Source organism: Lampetra fluviatilis, chromosome 39 (genome assembly GCF_964198595.1).
Source record: "Lampetra fluviatilis chromosome 39, kcLamFluv1.1, whole genome shotgun sequence".
In the NCBI taxonomy this organism is placed as follows: Eukaryota; Metazoa; Chordata; class Hyperoartia; order Petromyzontiformes; family Petromyzontidae; genus Lampetra; species Lampetra fluviatilis.
Genome location: NC_136313.1, coordinates 3,025,673 through 3,042,568, shown reverse-complemented (window position 1 = coordinate 3,042,568; position 16,896 = coordinate 3,025,673). Strand labels below are relative to the sequence as shown.

The 16,896-nt window shown below is 48.0% G+C and overlaps 1 protein-coding gene across 4 annotated transcripts; it reads right to left on the bottom strand.

The window, feature by feature from the left end:
- Positions 1-7,276: 7,276 nt before the first annotated feature.
- On the bottom strand, positions 7,277-16,395 carry LOC144945864 (pygopus homolog 2-like). Of its 4 annotated transcripts, none has more exons than XM_078874458.1 (4): positions 15,904-16,395; positions 12,962-13,067; positions 12,711-12,796; positions 7,277-10,214 (listed from the first exon to the last, which is right to left on the bottom strand). In XM_078874458.1, the coding sequence occupies exons 2-4, from the start codon at positions 13,044-13,046 to the stop codon at positions 8,805-8,807; spliced, it is 1,581 nt and encodes a 526-aa protein (XP_078730584.1). In that variant the 5' UTR covers positions 13,047-13,067; positions 15,904-16,395; the 3' UTR covers positions 7,277-8,804. The 4 variants fall into 4 exon arrangements, with proteins under 4 accessions (XP_078730584.1, XP_078730585.1, XP_078730586.1 ...); XM_078874459.1 differs by having other exon boundaries at positions 12,711-12,793; XM_078874460.1 differs by lacking the exon at positions 12,962-13,067 and having other exon boundaries at positions 15,904-16,394.
- Between the last annotated feature and the right edge of the window lie 501 nt (positions 16,396-16,896).

Genomic DNA, 16,896 nt, shown 5'->3' with positions numbered 1-16,896 from the left:
TGGGCCGCATGAAGGCTTGCGCCTCACCGCATTAGCAGCCAAGATCAATCCATTCTAGATTTGAAGCTTTCGTGACTGCAAGGATTCATATTCTTAGGTTTTTTCGGTAAAGTCACGTATTGAATTCAAATTAATACAAGTAAAATAGTACTTATTTTACTTTTATTAATTCGAATTTTTTTACCGAAAAAACCTAAGAATAAGATCAATCCACTGCGGGATGACGGCCTCATCCACACAACGGATGCTCAACAATCACATTTCCAGTTATGCGCTCTCCCGACGTGCCGCTGCTGCGCTACGACGCCACGAGACCCGTGTCTGTCACCGTACTCTGGGGGCGCTGGCGATGAAAAGGAAACAGGTGCTTGGATCTGTTTAACTTTTTTTTTGAAACAAGTTTTTTTAAACCACATTTTTCCCAATTAGCAGCCTTTAACGAAATCTGCGTTTAGAAGGCTGTGGCTCGCCGAATAAGGACGGACGGGTGGTGATGGGTGGTGGCGTGTGGTGGTGCGTGGTGATGGGTGCTGATGGGTGCTGCTGCTGTTGCTGCTGCTGCTGCGAATGTTTCTGTTCGGACGAAGCCTCTCCACAATTCGCTGGTGGCTGTTTCCGTGTGGCTGCAACCCCCCCCCCTCCACAATAACGACGCCACCACCACCACTACCAACCAACCACCACCAACGTCTGGCTTTATCGTGCCAGCGTGGCAGCTCATTACTAACGGTGAATAACAGCGAAGCGCGCGCAGTAGGAGGTGGCTGGCTGGGTGGGGGTGGCGAGTGGTTACGATACGGGAGGCCGCGCGCGCGCGGGCGTTGTGCATTCGCATCACGTCGCCCGAGAAAATAAGAAACGAAACGCGCCCTCTTCGTTGTGACGACGATGAGAAGGAGACCGGGTGGGGGGGAAAGGGTGGAGGCTAGCTGGCTCTGGCTGCTCTGGCTGGCTGGCTTGCGGCGAGTCGAAATGATGACCGACCTCCTCCGTTCCTTGGTGCCATTTCACGAAAACGCCGGGGTATTATTCCGTGCGCGACCCGCCACAGGAACGGAACTCGGGGTAGATTTTTTTTTCGTTCTCCTCGCGCCAAGCGGCTCCTCGGGGGGGTCCCCTCGGGGATCAGAAGAGCACCCCCCACACCACCTACCAACCCACCCACCCAGACTCCCGCGAGCTTTGCGAAGGTTGTGTTTTTTGCCGTAAGTCCTCCCGAAACTGATGCGGGATACTTGATGATTGCACAACATTGAGGTAGGAGACATTGACAACTCCTCCGTTCAGTGTTGCGGCAGAGACCACGACCCCGGTTTGATCGTACGGATTCGACTCGTTAATTAATGCGCCGATGTTCCCGACGCAATTATCTGTAATCGAGGTTTTTATTATTATTTTTGGAACGAAACGGCGGGGATTTCTCCACAAATCTGGCTGTCGCATGACGATGCCGGTTGTAATTACTGGCGAAGCGTCGTACTCAGATTGTAAATGTTGTGGATTTGCTCTCCAACACACCGGTGTGCTGTACTTAGTGACGAATTGGCACGTTCTGTTTACGTGACAAACCTTACTAATTTGCTGTCGGGTGGTGGCGGGTTTAACGACACATTTATATATTTACGCGATCTAACCCAAACCCCAAAAGAACCTGTACTATGGATGATTTTGGTCGCGAAAGCCTGCGCGTTAAACAGGGTTTTTTGTGTGATTTAGATCGCGTAAATATACACGTGCCGTTAAACTAGCCCACGTGTTAAAACTGACTCACCAATTATCTCTGCCTAAACCACTCCCAACAGCAACACCCGCCGATTTCCAATCGTTGAGGGTTGCACGGAGGCTACTGCCACACGTGCCGCTATATGTCCATAAGCTGCGTTGGACAGGTCGAGTGATCCATTTACAACGCATACCCCCACTCGCTTCTAATGACCCTGCTATTACTTTTGCTCGCAACGGGCGATTGAATATTGCGCAAGAGTGATGGTTCCCTGCCTCGCAGAGACGGTGACTGTTAGCAGATTCGATAATAAGGGGAGGATTGAGATCGGTGGGAGACGCGGAGAGAGGCTTTTTGGGTTAGAACGCGACGGTATAAATGTGTCGTAACCCTCCACCACCCGACACAGCCAGGGGCCGTCCGTAAATGACGTCACGCACCTAGGGGGGGGGGGTCAGACATTTGTGATGTGTGACGAGGGGGGGGGGGAGAAATGTGACGTCACATCGAAATGCGCAACTTTAAATATAGACAACACGTTCTACTTAATGAAATAGACTTTTTAATGTTCTCTCCTACAACATCAGAGTGCAGCGCCACATTAAATACGCACTACAATGACAATAGTTTAAAGCGCTTTGAAGCATGTTTTATTTTGGGGGGGGGGGGGGGCAGAGCTTTGTGACGTCATATTTGAGGGGGGGTCTGACTTTTTGTGACGCCGTGTGACGAGGGGGGGGGGGTCAAAAATCGTCCAAAATCGCGTGACGTCATTTATGGACGACCCCTAACCCAAAAAAAACCTTTATTATGAATAATATTGATCGCGATAACCTACGTGTTAAACGGGCTTTGATATATTGTCGATAATTCCTACCTGATATTTTAGTGGGAGTATCCAGCAGTGGATCGTCCTGTACAACAACGGCCACGTTGCACTCCTGTGACGATGACTCTCTGCCAGTGCATGGACCAGAACCAAACTCAGCGGCTTTCACTCAAGCTGCCAACACATACTTTGCAACAATAAAAACACATTTTTAAATCTTGCCAAATAAATGTGATTTGCGTGATTTATGCATTTAAAGGAACTAGTAGGAAGGTCCAACTGGGAATCAATGGGGGGGGGGGGGGGGGGGGGTGGGCACGCTCCTATCTGCTGTATGATTTTGAAACGGCCTCGTGGTCAACGGAGGTGCCGTTGTAAATAGTAGAGCGGATAAGCACCGCCAGGGTTGTGCCAGCCCAAATAAGCCAGTTAACATGTTCCAACATTTTAAATCTCGCCCGCGTGAACAACATAGTACAAGCTTTCAAATGACACCTCGGTAGTTGATATTCGTGGAGTGGTCTAGGTATCCTGTTGACAAACATTCATGCATACAGATGAACTGCTTGAAGTGTTATGTAACATTATTTGGTGGTGCTGATGCATTGGAACTGGTACACTAAGCACCAATGACACAAACTCAACACATTCATCAATTAAAATGCCTTAATAAAAAAAAGTATATCGTAGGTGATCTTTTGGGCAATATCCCTTCTTCACAGCACAGGTAATGGTGACGACAGCTTTTCTACTTCAGGTAGAATGGGCAAATAATGTGAACATGAATCATTGCAGGAGCCACCTGGAACTTCGCAAAAACCACGATGGAGCATCATAATAATACGCCCATTATTTTGGCCAGCACCATATTTCAGAGACAATGGCACAAGTCCCGAGGCCTGTGGAGATGATCGAGTCACTGGAATATTATAACAATGCCAGCAACTGTCACCAGGTGAATATTACACATTCCTATGATGGAAATGTTGTTTTTTCTTTCATAGGACAACCACGAGTGACTTCCCCCACAAAATGGTACCGATTGTATCGACCCCAGAGGCGAGATCTTTTCGTAAAAAAAATAAACTGGAAGATTGGTTTACACATAACATTGTTCCTCTATGCCACTGCTTTACCAAGTTTCCATCGTATGTTGAACTTTGGCACCGTATGTACCCAACCGTGCAAATCGGAGGTGCGGGGAAAGGACAACGAAACAACAAAAAATTAACCCGTAAAAACAAAGTTTTTCACTATAAATCCTTTATATGCGTGGCGGCTAGAGTCCTCTCGTCCTCTGGCTTGAGATGGCTGCCACCTATGGGTCAGATGATTGCCTGCCACCATTAAGCAATTGATAATTAAATATAATTTATTTTTTCCTAAAAAGTGTAAAATTTTGGAATTTTCATTCACGAAAATAAATTGTCACGCACGAGTCTATGTGCAAAATGTCAGCTCGATTGGATCACGGGAAGTGGGTTAAAAAACGACCGAAAGATTTGCGCGGTCGTAAGAGCGCAAGCAAGAAAGTGAACTTAATATAAAGGATTTAAAAAGCTCTAAAGAAAAGTTTTCAATCTAGATGATTTAAAAGTGCATAGCTCCAGTGGCTTCTGAATGTCGGAAGAGCGTTCCAGACGAACGCAGAAGCGTATCTTGAAGAGCGCGATGCGGTGAACGCAGAGTCGCTTATAGTCAACGAGTTGCCATTAACAGTTGTTGGCAACAAATGGCCTTAATAGTTCGAGTGTATGGCGGCCTTAAAGGTTAGCAACAGGTGGTGCTGTTCACCAGCCAACCCCCAACGTACAGCCGCCCGGCCCTCTAGCATTGTGGGACTCATAACTCAATGAATGGCACTCACTGTGGAGTGTAGACCCTTCACTGACAGAGTACAACGCCGAAACAGCTCATTTGTTTTCTTTTATTACAAAGAACAATGTACAAGTAATGGTAATGGAGTATGAAAACAGTATAAAAATTAATTTTTTGCTTATTACCAACACAATAACAGTATATAAAATGCTAGAAATCTACTAAAACATAGGACACTGAATGTTCGTCTAATACCACTATATGCCAGTCATAACTAAAAGCCAAACATTACGGCACATAATGCTTTTAAAGACACCATTCCCACTCGTTTCTTCATAAAGCACTTAACGCTCAATGGTAACTGATAGCACCCAAAGGGGGGCAAACACAAATTCAAATGCTTTGTACCTGAATGGAACATTAGCGTCACTTGTTTTTTTCTTAACGTGCCAATCACAGACCATGGAACACAGCAAACGTGAAGGAAGACCACACTTACAGCAAGAGCATTCACCCTTTTTTTTATCGTCACGCGTTTTTATAAACCTCGATGCTGTACAGTACGTTGTCATTTTTTTTTATATAAACAAGCACATAAAAACATATCTTGACATTACTATTTAAAAACACAGTATTCAACCGTTCTTGTGATGTTGAGTCCAAAAATACCGGCATCTTTGATTGTTTAAACCATAGCAGCGTTGTTGTTTGTACACTGGGGGGGAAGTAAACACAGCATCTGCACATGTACATTTCTACAATCTCAAAATTGTAAAACAATGCTGAACATAAGAAACAAAATTAAGTGTTCTAAACCTTCCTTTTCCTTCCTTGCGGTTAGTGTTGCATCGTTTATTTGAAAGGTTACATCGATTAGCATCGTTAGTTAGCATTCTCTCAAACGTAGATCTAACACAAGAAGGTGTTATACACTTTGGGATGGGCAGCGCTGAAGAGAACGCAGCAAAAGTGGCTTTTGTTCATTAAATATGATTTGGCTATCAGTTTACCAACTGTTACTGGAGGGGGAGAGGGGGCTGTCATATATTATTTCTTGCGCAAACCTAAGAACGTGCACTTTAACAATCAGGGTTTATTGCCATTCGTTTTTTGGGCAAATTTAAGTCAATAGATACAGTATATAACTAAGCATAACCCAGCACGATGAACCTCATGTAGCAAAGAGCAATGCCAACACCGTCTTGTGACCACGCTAACAACTTGCGTGTCTTCATTTTGATACAAAACATACAAACAAGGCAACGGAAAGTAAAATGGTGTGGGAAGTTTGTGGAGTTATTCACACGCAGCAGAGTACCGTTCACAAAAAAAGAAACGCCATCTATTTATCTCAAAAGGGCCCCCCACATTTCCATCTCTTCATTCTATTCATGTACAGCATTACCCATGCCCAACACCGCCGGTTGATTCCTGGCACAAGAGTCCCACCTCATCATAGGCTGACCCTATGCAGAGCTATTTGTCCGAATAGACCCCAATTGCTGCAGGAATCGTCACTGCTCATTCGGCAGATTTCTCCCGCATCCCAATGCATCTCATCTGCGACATCCGACATGCGTCCGTATTTAATTTGGTGTATGCACAAAGAAAATAAAAACCACAATGGATAAACAAAAACACCCATTATATGCCGTTCCTACATAAATCTCGCAATCCGTCCCCACGGAGGAACCTGACCCTGCCTGTTTTCACGTAATTACCCCGCACCGCTGGGTGAAATGATGGGTTCCTTTATTCCTATTCCTCAAGGCCCCCGGGCTCAAATAGCCGCTGCACCCCTTCCACCCTCCTCGTTCAGCCCCACCTCGATTGCGTGTTCAAACTGCTCGTTTCACGAGGATGGAAGAACATTTACGCAAATTTGCAGCACCACCTGCATTCCGTAGTGGCTCAAAATCGCACGGTTTCCTCTCTTTCTTTATCGTCTGAACGGATTGCAGAGCAGGACACCATGGTGCCTGGCGAGCCCCTGGTCATTGGCCCAATGCATCCGCCTCCCTCTGCTGTCGGTTACACCACACTCTGGGCCCAATTGGCAAGACGCACGGGACATGCGATATAAATAGGCTTGCTAGAATTACTGGTCGCTTTTTTTTGGAGATATTAATAGAGGGTCATGTAAAGATTTCTCAACTGTGTTTCATCTCAACTGTGTTTCACAAACAAATCACTTTTAATAGGAACCAACTTTCCAAACTTCTATTCTCCAAGTGAAATTGTTATGACAATATCAATGAAATACTCAACTCGTGTTTTCACATCACTTTACAAATCTGATTTTACTGCGTTTAGATTCACAAACGAAACCGTACTGTATTCACAGTTAGAAAGATACAGTAGCTTGTTCTGACATGGTAACATACCTATGATGTATTTATTTTGAATTACAGGGTCTCTGCCTTTACATCATTTCTATTTTTATTGATCACCGATGACAACTTTGAAAGCCCTACATACTTCTCCACCATGAAAAGGCACCCGCCCCCCCCCCCCCAAGGCTGCTTTTAAGAAATTGCCAGTAATTCACACTTTTGCGCCGTGTCCCTAATGAAAAAGAAATGAAAAAATAACAAGAAAAGAAAATGAACAGTGCAGATCAGAGTGAGCGAGCAGATGCTCCTTCATCCAGAGCACACGTGTTTAACTTCAAATTCCCTTCATGCACTCAATGGCTCCCAGTCATGTAAACAATGAGTACGATACAGAAATCCATCACTACAAATTGTCACTATGGTACAAGTTTTTTTTTTCTTCAAATTACTGCAATGGACGCAAGTTCAACATCACGACAGCACTAAAGCATGGGACACATTACTTTTTACCGTAGCAAAATTGTCGATATCTTTTTTTTCCCCGCCCCCCCCAATCCCCTAAACCCCTAACCAGTGAAATATTTTGTATGAAAAACCATACATCTTATAGCTGCCACGAACGGACACACAGAAACCAATACACGGAGATCTTGAATGCCTGCTGCTAACGACGCAGTAAGCCTACCCGAACAGAGGGTCGTGTTAGGAATTTCACTGCCTACCCCATAAAACACACGTGGCACACTGCTAGATTTAACAAGCACAGGAACTCAAAGCTCTCATAAGAGAACACCACAACCAATCTATGCACGTTTCAAACATCAGGTTGAGTAACATTCCAGATAGACGTTTAAACAAAACCATATCTGAATTTAAAAAAATGGCATTTGGAGTAATGTTTTGAAAAAAACCAAAGGGCTCCGCTGTGTTTTTGACCCTTCAGCACATTTAGTGTTTTATAAAATATGAAGAGAACGTTTAGGCCACTTTAATTTTGCCTGCCTTGTTTTTGTGCAAAACTATATATTAATGCGTCAATTTGTAGTCAAGGGTCTTTTTTGTTGCATTTTCAACCTAGTTATATATGAATAATTACCAGCAATTAACACGTGGCCCAGAAAGCAATTATCTCAAGCCAGACTCTGACCTCTCATAAGCACTGGACCAACACGAGTTGCCTCGGAACCGCATCCCTCGAGCAGAGATGATCTAAAAACGAACTCTGGCGGGAGATCGTGTCTGCAAACACAGCTGTTCACTGGCGCACAGTCACAAGTTTGCCTGGTAAACATTGGATACGGGTTACAGGTGTTTCCTGGGGCCATTCGCCACGAGAGATTTGGGCCCCTTTTTTGGTAAAGACACCTCTACTGGGTACACACGCTTGTCATATGCGCTCAAATTTTAAGATATCGTCGCTCGTGCATTGCGAGCGACCCTTCATCGATTGTGTCGCGCAGGTCTGTGCTTGTGAAGTAACCGTTCGGCGATGGCTATACAGCGCTGCCCACTTACAGTGATGATACCAGGTTAAGTGGCGGAAATTAACGCAAGGCTGTAAAAATTACATCCAATTTTTTTTTACTTGCACTTAAAATTGTGGGACTGTGGAGAGAATTACCTATTTAATCTTAATTATTTTATCAAGCACTGTGAGCTTGCACTATTCCGCTCGGATTTTTTTTGTTCCTGCCCATTATGAACAACGTGTAGCAAATCTCCTGCAGGCTGATTGTACTGTGATGTATTACAAATGGGCATTTAAACCCGTTTAGAACTATACAAGCTTATCCTACGTGCATCCTGGCATGACATCTCGATGACACCGTGAGTTACAATCATCTTGCAGCAGTGGCTGGGAGGAACGTGAACGCCAGACTGTACGCCAGACGCGACGGATCACGTTAACTTGGCATCCTCTATGATTTGGAAATGACACAAAAACAGTATTAGTGTGTATGACCGTCGCTCGACTGACCCAGGCAGCTACAGACTTATTATAGGTTCGGTGGACACAAGCTTTAGTGTAGCGTTGCTTCGCAGAGGGGACTGGAGGTTGCAACAAAAAAAAAAAGCTACGGGCATCGCGGGCGGGCAAGTGTCACTCGCCGGCCGCGTTGGCCGGCGAGGGCTGCGCCGTCTGCGCCTGCGTGGGTGTGAGCCGGTGCAGAGGACCGTCCCCCCCAGCCATGCACCCGTCGCATGCCCACACAGCACAGTCCTCGCGCGCCAGCAGCTTGTAGGCCAGCTCCGAGAGGCCCGCGCACTCGCGGTGGAACCAGCGCTGGCACGCCACCTCGCACGGGATCGCCTCCTGGCCTTCGCTCACCTCCTGCAGGCAGGCTCCACACGCGTACGAGGGAGGAGGCCCCCCGCCCCCCAGGCCCACGGGCCGGCTGTTCACAGAGCCCGTCGGGGCAGACGCGCCGCTGGGCGCCGGGCCGCCGCTGTTGGCGTTGCCGTCTAGCGTGCCATTGTTGGGGCCCGAGTTCGTCTGGTTGGAGTTGACCGTTGGGCCGCCCATGGGCTGATTAGAGCTCGGGCTGCTGGTATCACCGCCAATCTGGCCACCAAACATGTTACTGTCTTGGTTGAAGCTCTTGAGGTTGATGTTGTTGGCTTGGCCGAAGCCTTTTGTGTTCTGGCCCATGTTCTGAATGGGTCCCTGTTGGCTGGAGCTTTGGCTGGGGCTCTGGCTGTTTATGTTGGGGCCGGGTCCCACGTGCTTGTTGTTTTGACCAGGACTTGGCCCGAACCCTTGGCCAGGTCCTAGCCCATTGTTTAATCTCATTGTGCCTTGGCTCATAAGCTGGCTCATGATAGGGCTGGGACTTTGGCTCATGTTTTGACCAGGAAGTCCTTGACTGAAGTTTTGGTTGGCGATGTGGTTGAGGTTCTGCCCGTTCCCCTGTGGAAGGTTTTGGTTGGGACCACCTATGTTTGAGTTTGGATTTACACCTTGTGGGGGACTCTGCATGAAGTTCATTCCAGGGCCAGGCCCAAAGTTTGGATTACTTGTCGGAGGACAGCCCTGGCTGAAGGCGGGACCGGGTCCGGGCCCACCAAAGTTTTGCGCTGCCCCCGGCCCGGCCATGGGGCCGTGAGGCGGACTGAAATTCGGCCCACCTCTGCCTGGATGAAACATGGGGGCGCCGCGCGGACCGTAGCCCACGTTGGCGGGGTGGCCGAAGTTTCCTCCGCCACCCTGGCCGAACCCCATGCCCATGTAATTGGGCGGAAACGGCGGCCCCTGGGGCCCGCCCATGTGGTGGTGCGGCGGGCCAGCTCTGTAACCCGGGCTTCCGTAAGGCATCCTCGGCGGGACGGAGCCCGGCATGCGGTAGCCGCCGTAGGGCCCGGGCGGCGGGAAGCCGGGACGGCTGCCCATGAAACCGCTGGGAGCCATCGGCCCCTTGGACGGGATGAAGTCATCGTCAAACGGGTTTGCGGCCACGAGGTGGTCCACCATTGGGGTCGGAGGAGGGGCGAACTCCGAGATGGGAGGGGGAGCCTGAAACGCACGACACATCATATCGTCATTTGCTGTCCAATGTCCAACAGTCGACATATACATTTGCAATTTAAAATACATCAGAGTTGTTCACCATGTGATCGTCATCATCAGCCATTGTATATCCGCTGTGAGAAAAATATTTCATCCCTCCCATCTCCGCAGTGATCATCTTCTAAGGAGTGTTTCTCTCCTTCGGCTGCCATTCAATTGCCAGTCTCGTCTATCGGCCACCATCCTGTCGAGCAATATGTCCTGCCCAAGCCCATTTACTTTTCTTAATTGTTATAATCAGATAAGCACTGTAGGAGGTAATACATTTTTTTTATGAAAGAATCTAGAATATGGCCACACAATTGGTAGGCAAAGCTTAATGCAAAGCCGTATGCTTGTGACAAGCACAGAAAGACTGTACTTGTTTTTAAACAGTGATCCCTAACACAACAGTTTTTTTATCGCTGAGAAAGCAAGGCCATTTACAGAATATGCACAAGTATGGTAATTTAATATTTAAATGCAGAGTATGCTGGGATTCCTGTTATGTACTGCTGTTGCATGAGTATTATCACGAATCCACAATTATGGACGTGGTGAAGTATGATTAAACGACCTCCATGACTGGAAAGGTATGGGAAGGACCTCATCTAGCAGTGGATCAAACTGGTTATCGTGCTTTTCACAAATATTATGGATTTAAATGTCACATTTCAGAAAAATTACTTGGTTCACTGATTTAGGAGATTGCATACATTTAAGTGTTTATCACAAAACAGAAATACATTTAGAACTTGAAATTGAGCTTCTCCAGTGAGTTAAAAAGACTGCGGGCCATAATTTTGGGGACCCAAATGCAGATATATTGGTAATTAGATTTTTATAGTTATAAGCAAAAATCGCGATTACATGCCATAACTCACCTTTACAGCCATTCTATAACACCATTAGAATTTACAACCACTACGATCATCTGTATTCGTTTTCTAAAAAGAGCAGCGTGAACAATAAATGTAAAATTCCTTGCCCGAGTCATCACAGGCGGTACGGTGAAGTATACATTTGTAAATACCAAAGAAATCACGTAAGATTCCACAAAACCAAAGGATGCCTGTACACTGCTTCTGTGTCCAGTAAAAAGGCAGAAACAGACAATAACAGTAAGTTATTATGGAAGAAAATTGTGATTGTTAGTCCTCATTGCACAATGTCCCATTTTAAGGCAATATGCACGAGGGTTTTCCAAGTACTTTAAAAAGTATTTAATACCCATCAATGGGTGGGATAATGCTCAGACCTACGATGAAGCAGACCGTTTCAAATAATGGAGTAATTCACATGTTAACAGCTGCATAAAACAATTGTTATTTTACACAAAAGGTTAAAACGTAGAAAAAAAGACTTGGGGCCAAATACATAGGATTGGTAAAAAAAACATCATTGACATTTACTGCGCAGTAATCTTACAATTTACTTTCGGTTTCAGCAAGTTCACATGTGTCCAAGAAAGCACGCGACCAAATAAACCGCTGCATTTTTTGTTTCCAGATGAATGCAGAGAAAAGCCAAGATTATACAAAGTAAAGAATGGAGGGCAGAAGGGGACAGTAGAGTCCAAGACCTATGGACTGTGGATTCTGGAGAGATAAGACATCACAAATTCAACAATGCCAACCCATTTTACACAAATTTAAATCACTTGATTTAATGCAACCGTTTCGACCAAATAATTACAACAAAATATATAAAGTACCCCCTTGAAATATATGATTTGCAGCATTTTGAATAGTTTTGCTTTGTTTTACATGAAGGATTTTGTTAAATCGGTTGCAATAAATTGCATTACTCTCTTCCACATAAAAACAGCCGTGGGGAGGAGATCACAGTGCTTCATGCACTGCAGTATGAACCCAGCCACTGAAGTTACATTCTCAGCCACGGCTAAAATCAGTGGCGAGCGAGATCTGACCTGATCCTGGGTCCTCACCCATTCACCAACTTGCACTGACCAGCATGGTCACGTATGGTCAAACAACCTCTGTCCAACAAGGCATGGGAAGGAAGCCCTTCATCCAGCAGAAGGTTGAAGGGCAGTACATGAATTATAACTGGCACTGGTCACGCATTTGCACCGAACACACAGCCAGGGTGAAGGGTGGGAGAGGGGAGGGGAGGTGTGACGTCAGCGTGACGCATGAACCCGGTTCGACGCTGTGTGATGCGGGTGAAATCAGGCAGATGCGCGTGGTGACCGTGCACTTCCCCGCCCGTGCACCAGCCAGCCAGCAAAACTTTTTATAACATAGCACGAATTTGAAAAGGGCTACTGGCAACCAGAGGCTGTGCACTCCGTCCACTTGAAGCAGAGCAGATGGGCTGCGAGGCTCGGATATGGAGCCCAGGATGGAGGATCTACTGTGAGGTAACGATGGGTGTTACAAATCTTTGGTTGAGACGATGCTCGCGAATGAACGATGCTGGGCAGTGGGTGCGACATTCTACCTGCGCGTTATTTCTTCTTTTCTTCTTCTCTGGGCTCCCCTGTGGACCAAAGAGGTCCTTCCCATCCGGGTCAGCCTCTGCGCCTGCTGCCCCACAAAAACAAATCAACGTTAACAACCAAAGCGAGCTTCGGACTACAGCTGGCCTATCCGATTACTTAGCTAATCGATTACTATACCGATTATCTGCTTGTATACTCGACAAATCGGATAACACAAAACGATTTGGGGGGGGGGGGGGGGAAGTTTCACCTCTGTTCCCACGTGTGCCACTAGATGTGAGGTGATGGGCGGGGCTTGAAGACATCATCGGCCTTAGCTGCATCACGTTGGGCATGGCTTGCAAGGGGTTTCCTGCCTTCGGGAGGCAGGATGTGGGGAGGGGGGGACGAGTAATCAACCACAAAAAAGTAGTCGATTACAACTTTGAGTTCACTAATCATTCCAGCTCTACTTCAGACTGATGGCTGTTCAGCAGTTGAACAAACAGCACTGGGTAACTGAAAACAGACTCACGCGGTGCAAAATACACTCGCACACAGTCCTGTGTTATTAGCTTACGTACCGTGCAAGCAGTGTCCTCGAAATAACGTGGGCGGATATACCGTGTCCCGCATATCATGGGGGTGTTTGTGCAGACATGTTGATAGCTGCGGCACTACACTGTGCCGATGAGTTAGCGCCAAGTAGTACTAGTTTAGTACTGTAACTACCTACTGTGTTCCAGAATTGGCTTTAGATGTTTCCTAGTTGACATGTGTTTTACCTTTCTTTTAAATATCATTTTATACATTTTAATAATACAAAAAGCAATATAACACACTCCTAGCTATAAATAGTCTACATTCGGTCTTGAGCTAAAATGGGACTTAATAAAAAAACGGATATACCGTGCACCCCCACCACTAAATTATCCTGCTCTTTTGAGGACAAAGTAGAGTTCCTTGTAAAATCCAGGCGTTTGGAATTTACGTGATCAGAAGTGGTTAATTTAAGCAACAAAAAGCATCAGCTAGTCAATGTATTTAAAACGTTTTGAACACCAATGGCAATATTAGAATTGGCAATTACTATTTTGTAGACTATTAGAGCACATGACTCACCAAACGTTTAGGGTTTTTCTTTATTTAGTTTTGACAATAAATTTGTGGCACTGTTTTCGTGCCTCATTAAATGCCCTATGTTAACATGGGATTACAACAGAAGTGGCGGTAAGTGTATAATGATTTCTGATGGCTGCTGCTTAACTTGCAGAATATTTTGAACAGCTACTCATTTACAATCAAGTTTGTTATCTGTTTGTTATCTGGATTTGCAGTGGCAATAGATTGACGATAATGATGTAACTTTAAAGATTCATGGCCAATAAGACGAATAAGAGTTTGATCAAAGGGCATGCAAATAAGGCTCTCCAATATTTTAATCACAATTAACGGAATTTGTACAGCTTCACGAAACGTCTAGAACCATTACAAAAATGAAACATCAACTCAACAAGTATGCTCCCCAAAGACAAGGCTGCCTCGCGTACCGTCACATTTGGGAATTAATTAAAATGAGGTTCGTAGGATAAAGGCTGAAGAAGAGACTTGTTTAAAATTGTGCCCAAGTACCGGCAGCAGCAGCAGCAGCCTGTAAGCAGCTCACGCAAATCGCTGTCCTGGAATGCAACCTGAAGACATTTCAACATCTCACGATCGCGATGGCACTTCTTCTGCCCATTGTCAACGGTGAAATAGTACGAGAAAAAAACCGTTCTCACAGTACAGTACACACGTATAAGCAGCAAATAAGCAAGATGCCAGAATCTAGCAGTGTGAGATTCATAAATGCCATCACCTCCTGCTACGTGGCCACGAGCGGCTAAACCGCCGTCATGTGCGGTGCAACCTTCACAACCTTTGAAACCAAAGCCATACGTTAAGCAATTTAGTTGTCCCCAACACTGACACAAAAGTGGGGCTGGGCAGAAGGACGAGGATGAATAGGAGGGCTGGAATGAGTCGTCGTGTTAAGACCCTGGCAAAAGGCTCAGGCTCCCCTACCCCGGCACCAAGCAAGAGGGATTTTCACAGCTCTTGATTATCCCGTGCACACCACAAGTAGCCTCACAACGACCAACAGCAGCCAACCCCACTACAGCAACACAAACAGTATCACTCACCACCATCAGCAGCAGCAGAAATAGCTGCTGCGCAGTAACCAACATCGGCAAGATGATGCACAAACATCAACACATAACCAGTAACAAACACCAAATCCAGCAACACCAACAAAACCAATGGCAGCATTACCAGCAACACGTAGAGACGACACCGGCACGAACACCAAATCCAGCAACAACAGCAACGCAAACGCCACAAAACGCCAGAGCGAGCACCGATGCTACCAGCACGTGCCGAGACACCAGACCTCGGGTACGGCGGCGAGATTAGGATGGTGAAGATGAAACCTCAGCCTCCTTGCCACCACGAGGCCTCTCTTATCCATGGGCTCCGTCGCCCAGAGAACATCGAATTCTCCCCCCCCCCTCGTTCAGGGTAACCACTTGCCATGGGTCCAGCTAGGTTGGAACTATCTGCTGGACATGTGTTAAAACAGCTTCATTGCTCATCGGATTCCTCCAGTAACATTTTTTTAATGATTCTGTTCCCTATCGCAGTCTCAGAGAAGCCCCCTTCCCATCCAATAATTCTATCATACGTGTGTCCCCTCTTACAAACGACCCCCAAGATCCCAAAAAAAACCTTGAGTACAAGTCCATCTTGTGAATAAACCCTAGTTTTGGGTCCCCCCCCCCTCCTCCTCGTTCAGTCAACCTACAATCCAGATCCTCTCATCCAGACGAACGCCTCGGAAACTCTTTATCGAATGATCAACCATCTAGACCCCCTCTCCTCCAGGCTCCATCCCTGTCAAAGATCTCTGCTAGCCAGTGGACCCCCCCCCCCCTCCTCATCTATAGGAACCCTTAGTCCGAGAGTTCCTACCAAATCTCCGTCAGCAACTCTTCTCTCGACCCTCTCGTGTGGGATCTTAACCCCGTCCCCCCCTCACACAAGGGGATAGAGACGAGTGGGGAGAGCCTCCCTCTCTCGGCAAAGCTCTCCTCGCCCGAGACCGCCGGACGAGCCTAGGCCGCGTCCCCGGCCTGGCCTAGCGGCCTCTGCCCGCCGCGCGGCACCCCCCCTCACCTTTGTGGCGCTTCTTCCCGCCCGCCTCTTTGTCCTGCTCGGTCGACATGGATCCCGCCGGGGCAGTTACATGCTGCTGCTGCTGCCGTCTGGGCGCCGCCTGCGCTGCCGCTGCTACTGCTGGAGGGGACGTGCAGGAGGAAGGGGACCGACGGGAGGAGACGGAGCGGCGGTCGCGGCGCCCGTTCGCGACAGCCGACGACGTCGCGCCGCGTCGCGCCGATCCAACATGGAGGGAGGCGGCGGCGGCGGCGGTGCCTGCCGCGGCCCCGGCGTCTCTCCCTCTCGCCTCGCTCTCCCCTTGGCGCCCTTCCCTGTGCTCGCTCTCTCTCTCTCTCTGCCAACGGCGACGAAAGCGACTGCTGCTGCTTGCTGCTTGCTCGCTCGCTCGCTGGACACGGACGGAGCGACGAGCGGGACGGACGGGCCGCGGCGGAGCGAGCGGGAGCGGGAGGTGGAGGGGGGGGGACGGCGCGGGACGGGGAGGGAGGGGCGGGTGGCAGCAGCAGCAGTAGCCCGACGGTCGGGACAGGCAGAAAAATGCGAGCGCCGCGGGCAGCTCTTAGGGGTCCTTGATGCCCACTGGCTCAGGCACTCGCCGCGGGCAGCACTTGAGGGGTCCTTGATGCCCACTGGTTCAGGCACTCGCCGCGGGCAGCTCTTAAGGGGTCCTTGATGCCCACTGGTTTAGGCACTCGCCGCGGGCAGCTCTTAGGGGGTCCTTGATGCCCACTGGCTCAGGCACTCGCCGCGGGCAGCTCTTAGGGGGTCCTTGATGCCCACTGGCTCAGGCACTCGCCGCGGGCAGCTCTTTAGGGGTCCTTGATGCCCACTGGCTCAGGCACTCGCCGCGGGCAGCTCTTAGGGGTCCTTCACGGCAATCACGGGGCCGAAGGCTTATGCCGAGGCCTACCCTGAGGGGTCCTCGATTAAGACCACGGGGACTCAGGCACTCACAGTGGACACCCCCCTCGGGGGGAGGGGAGGGGGGGG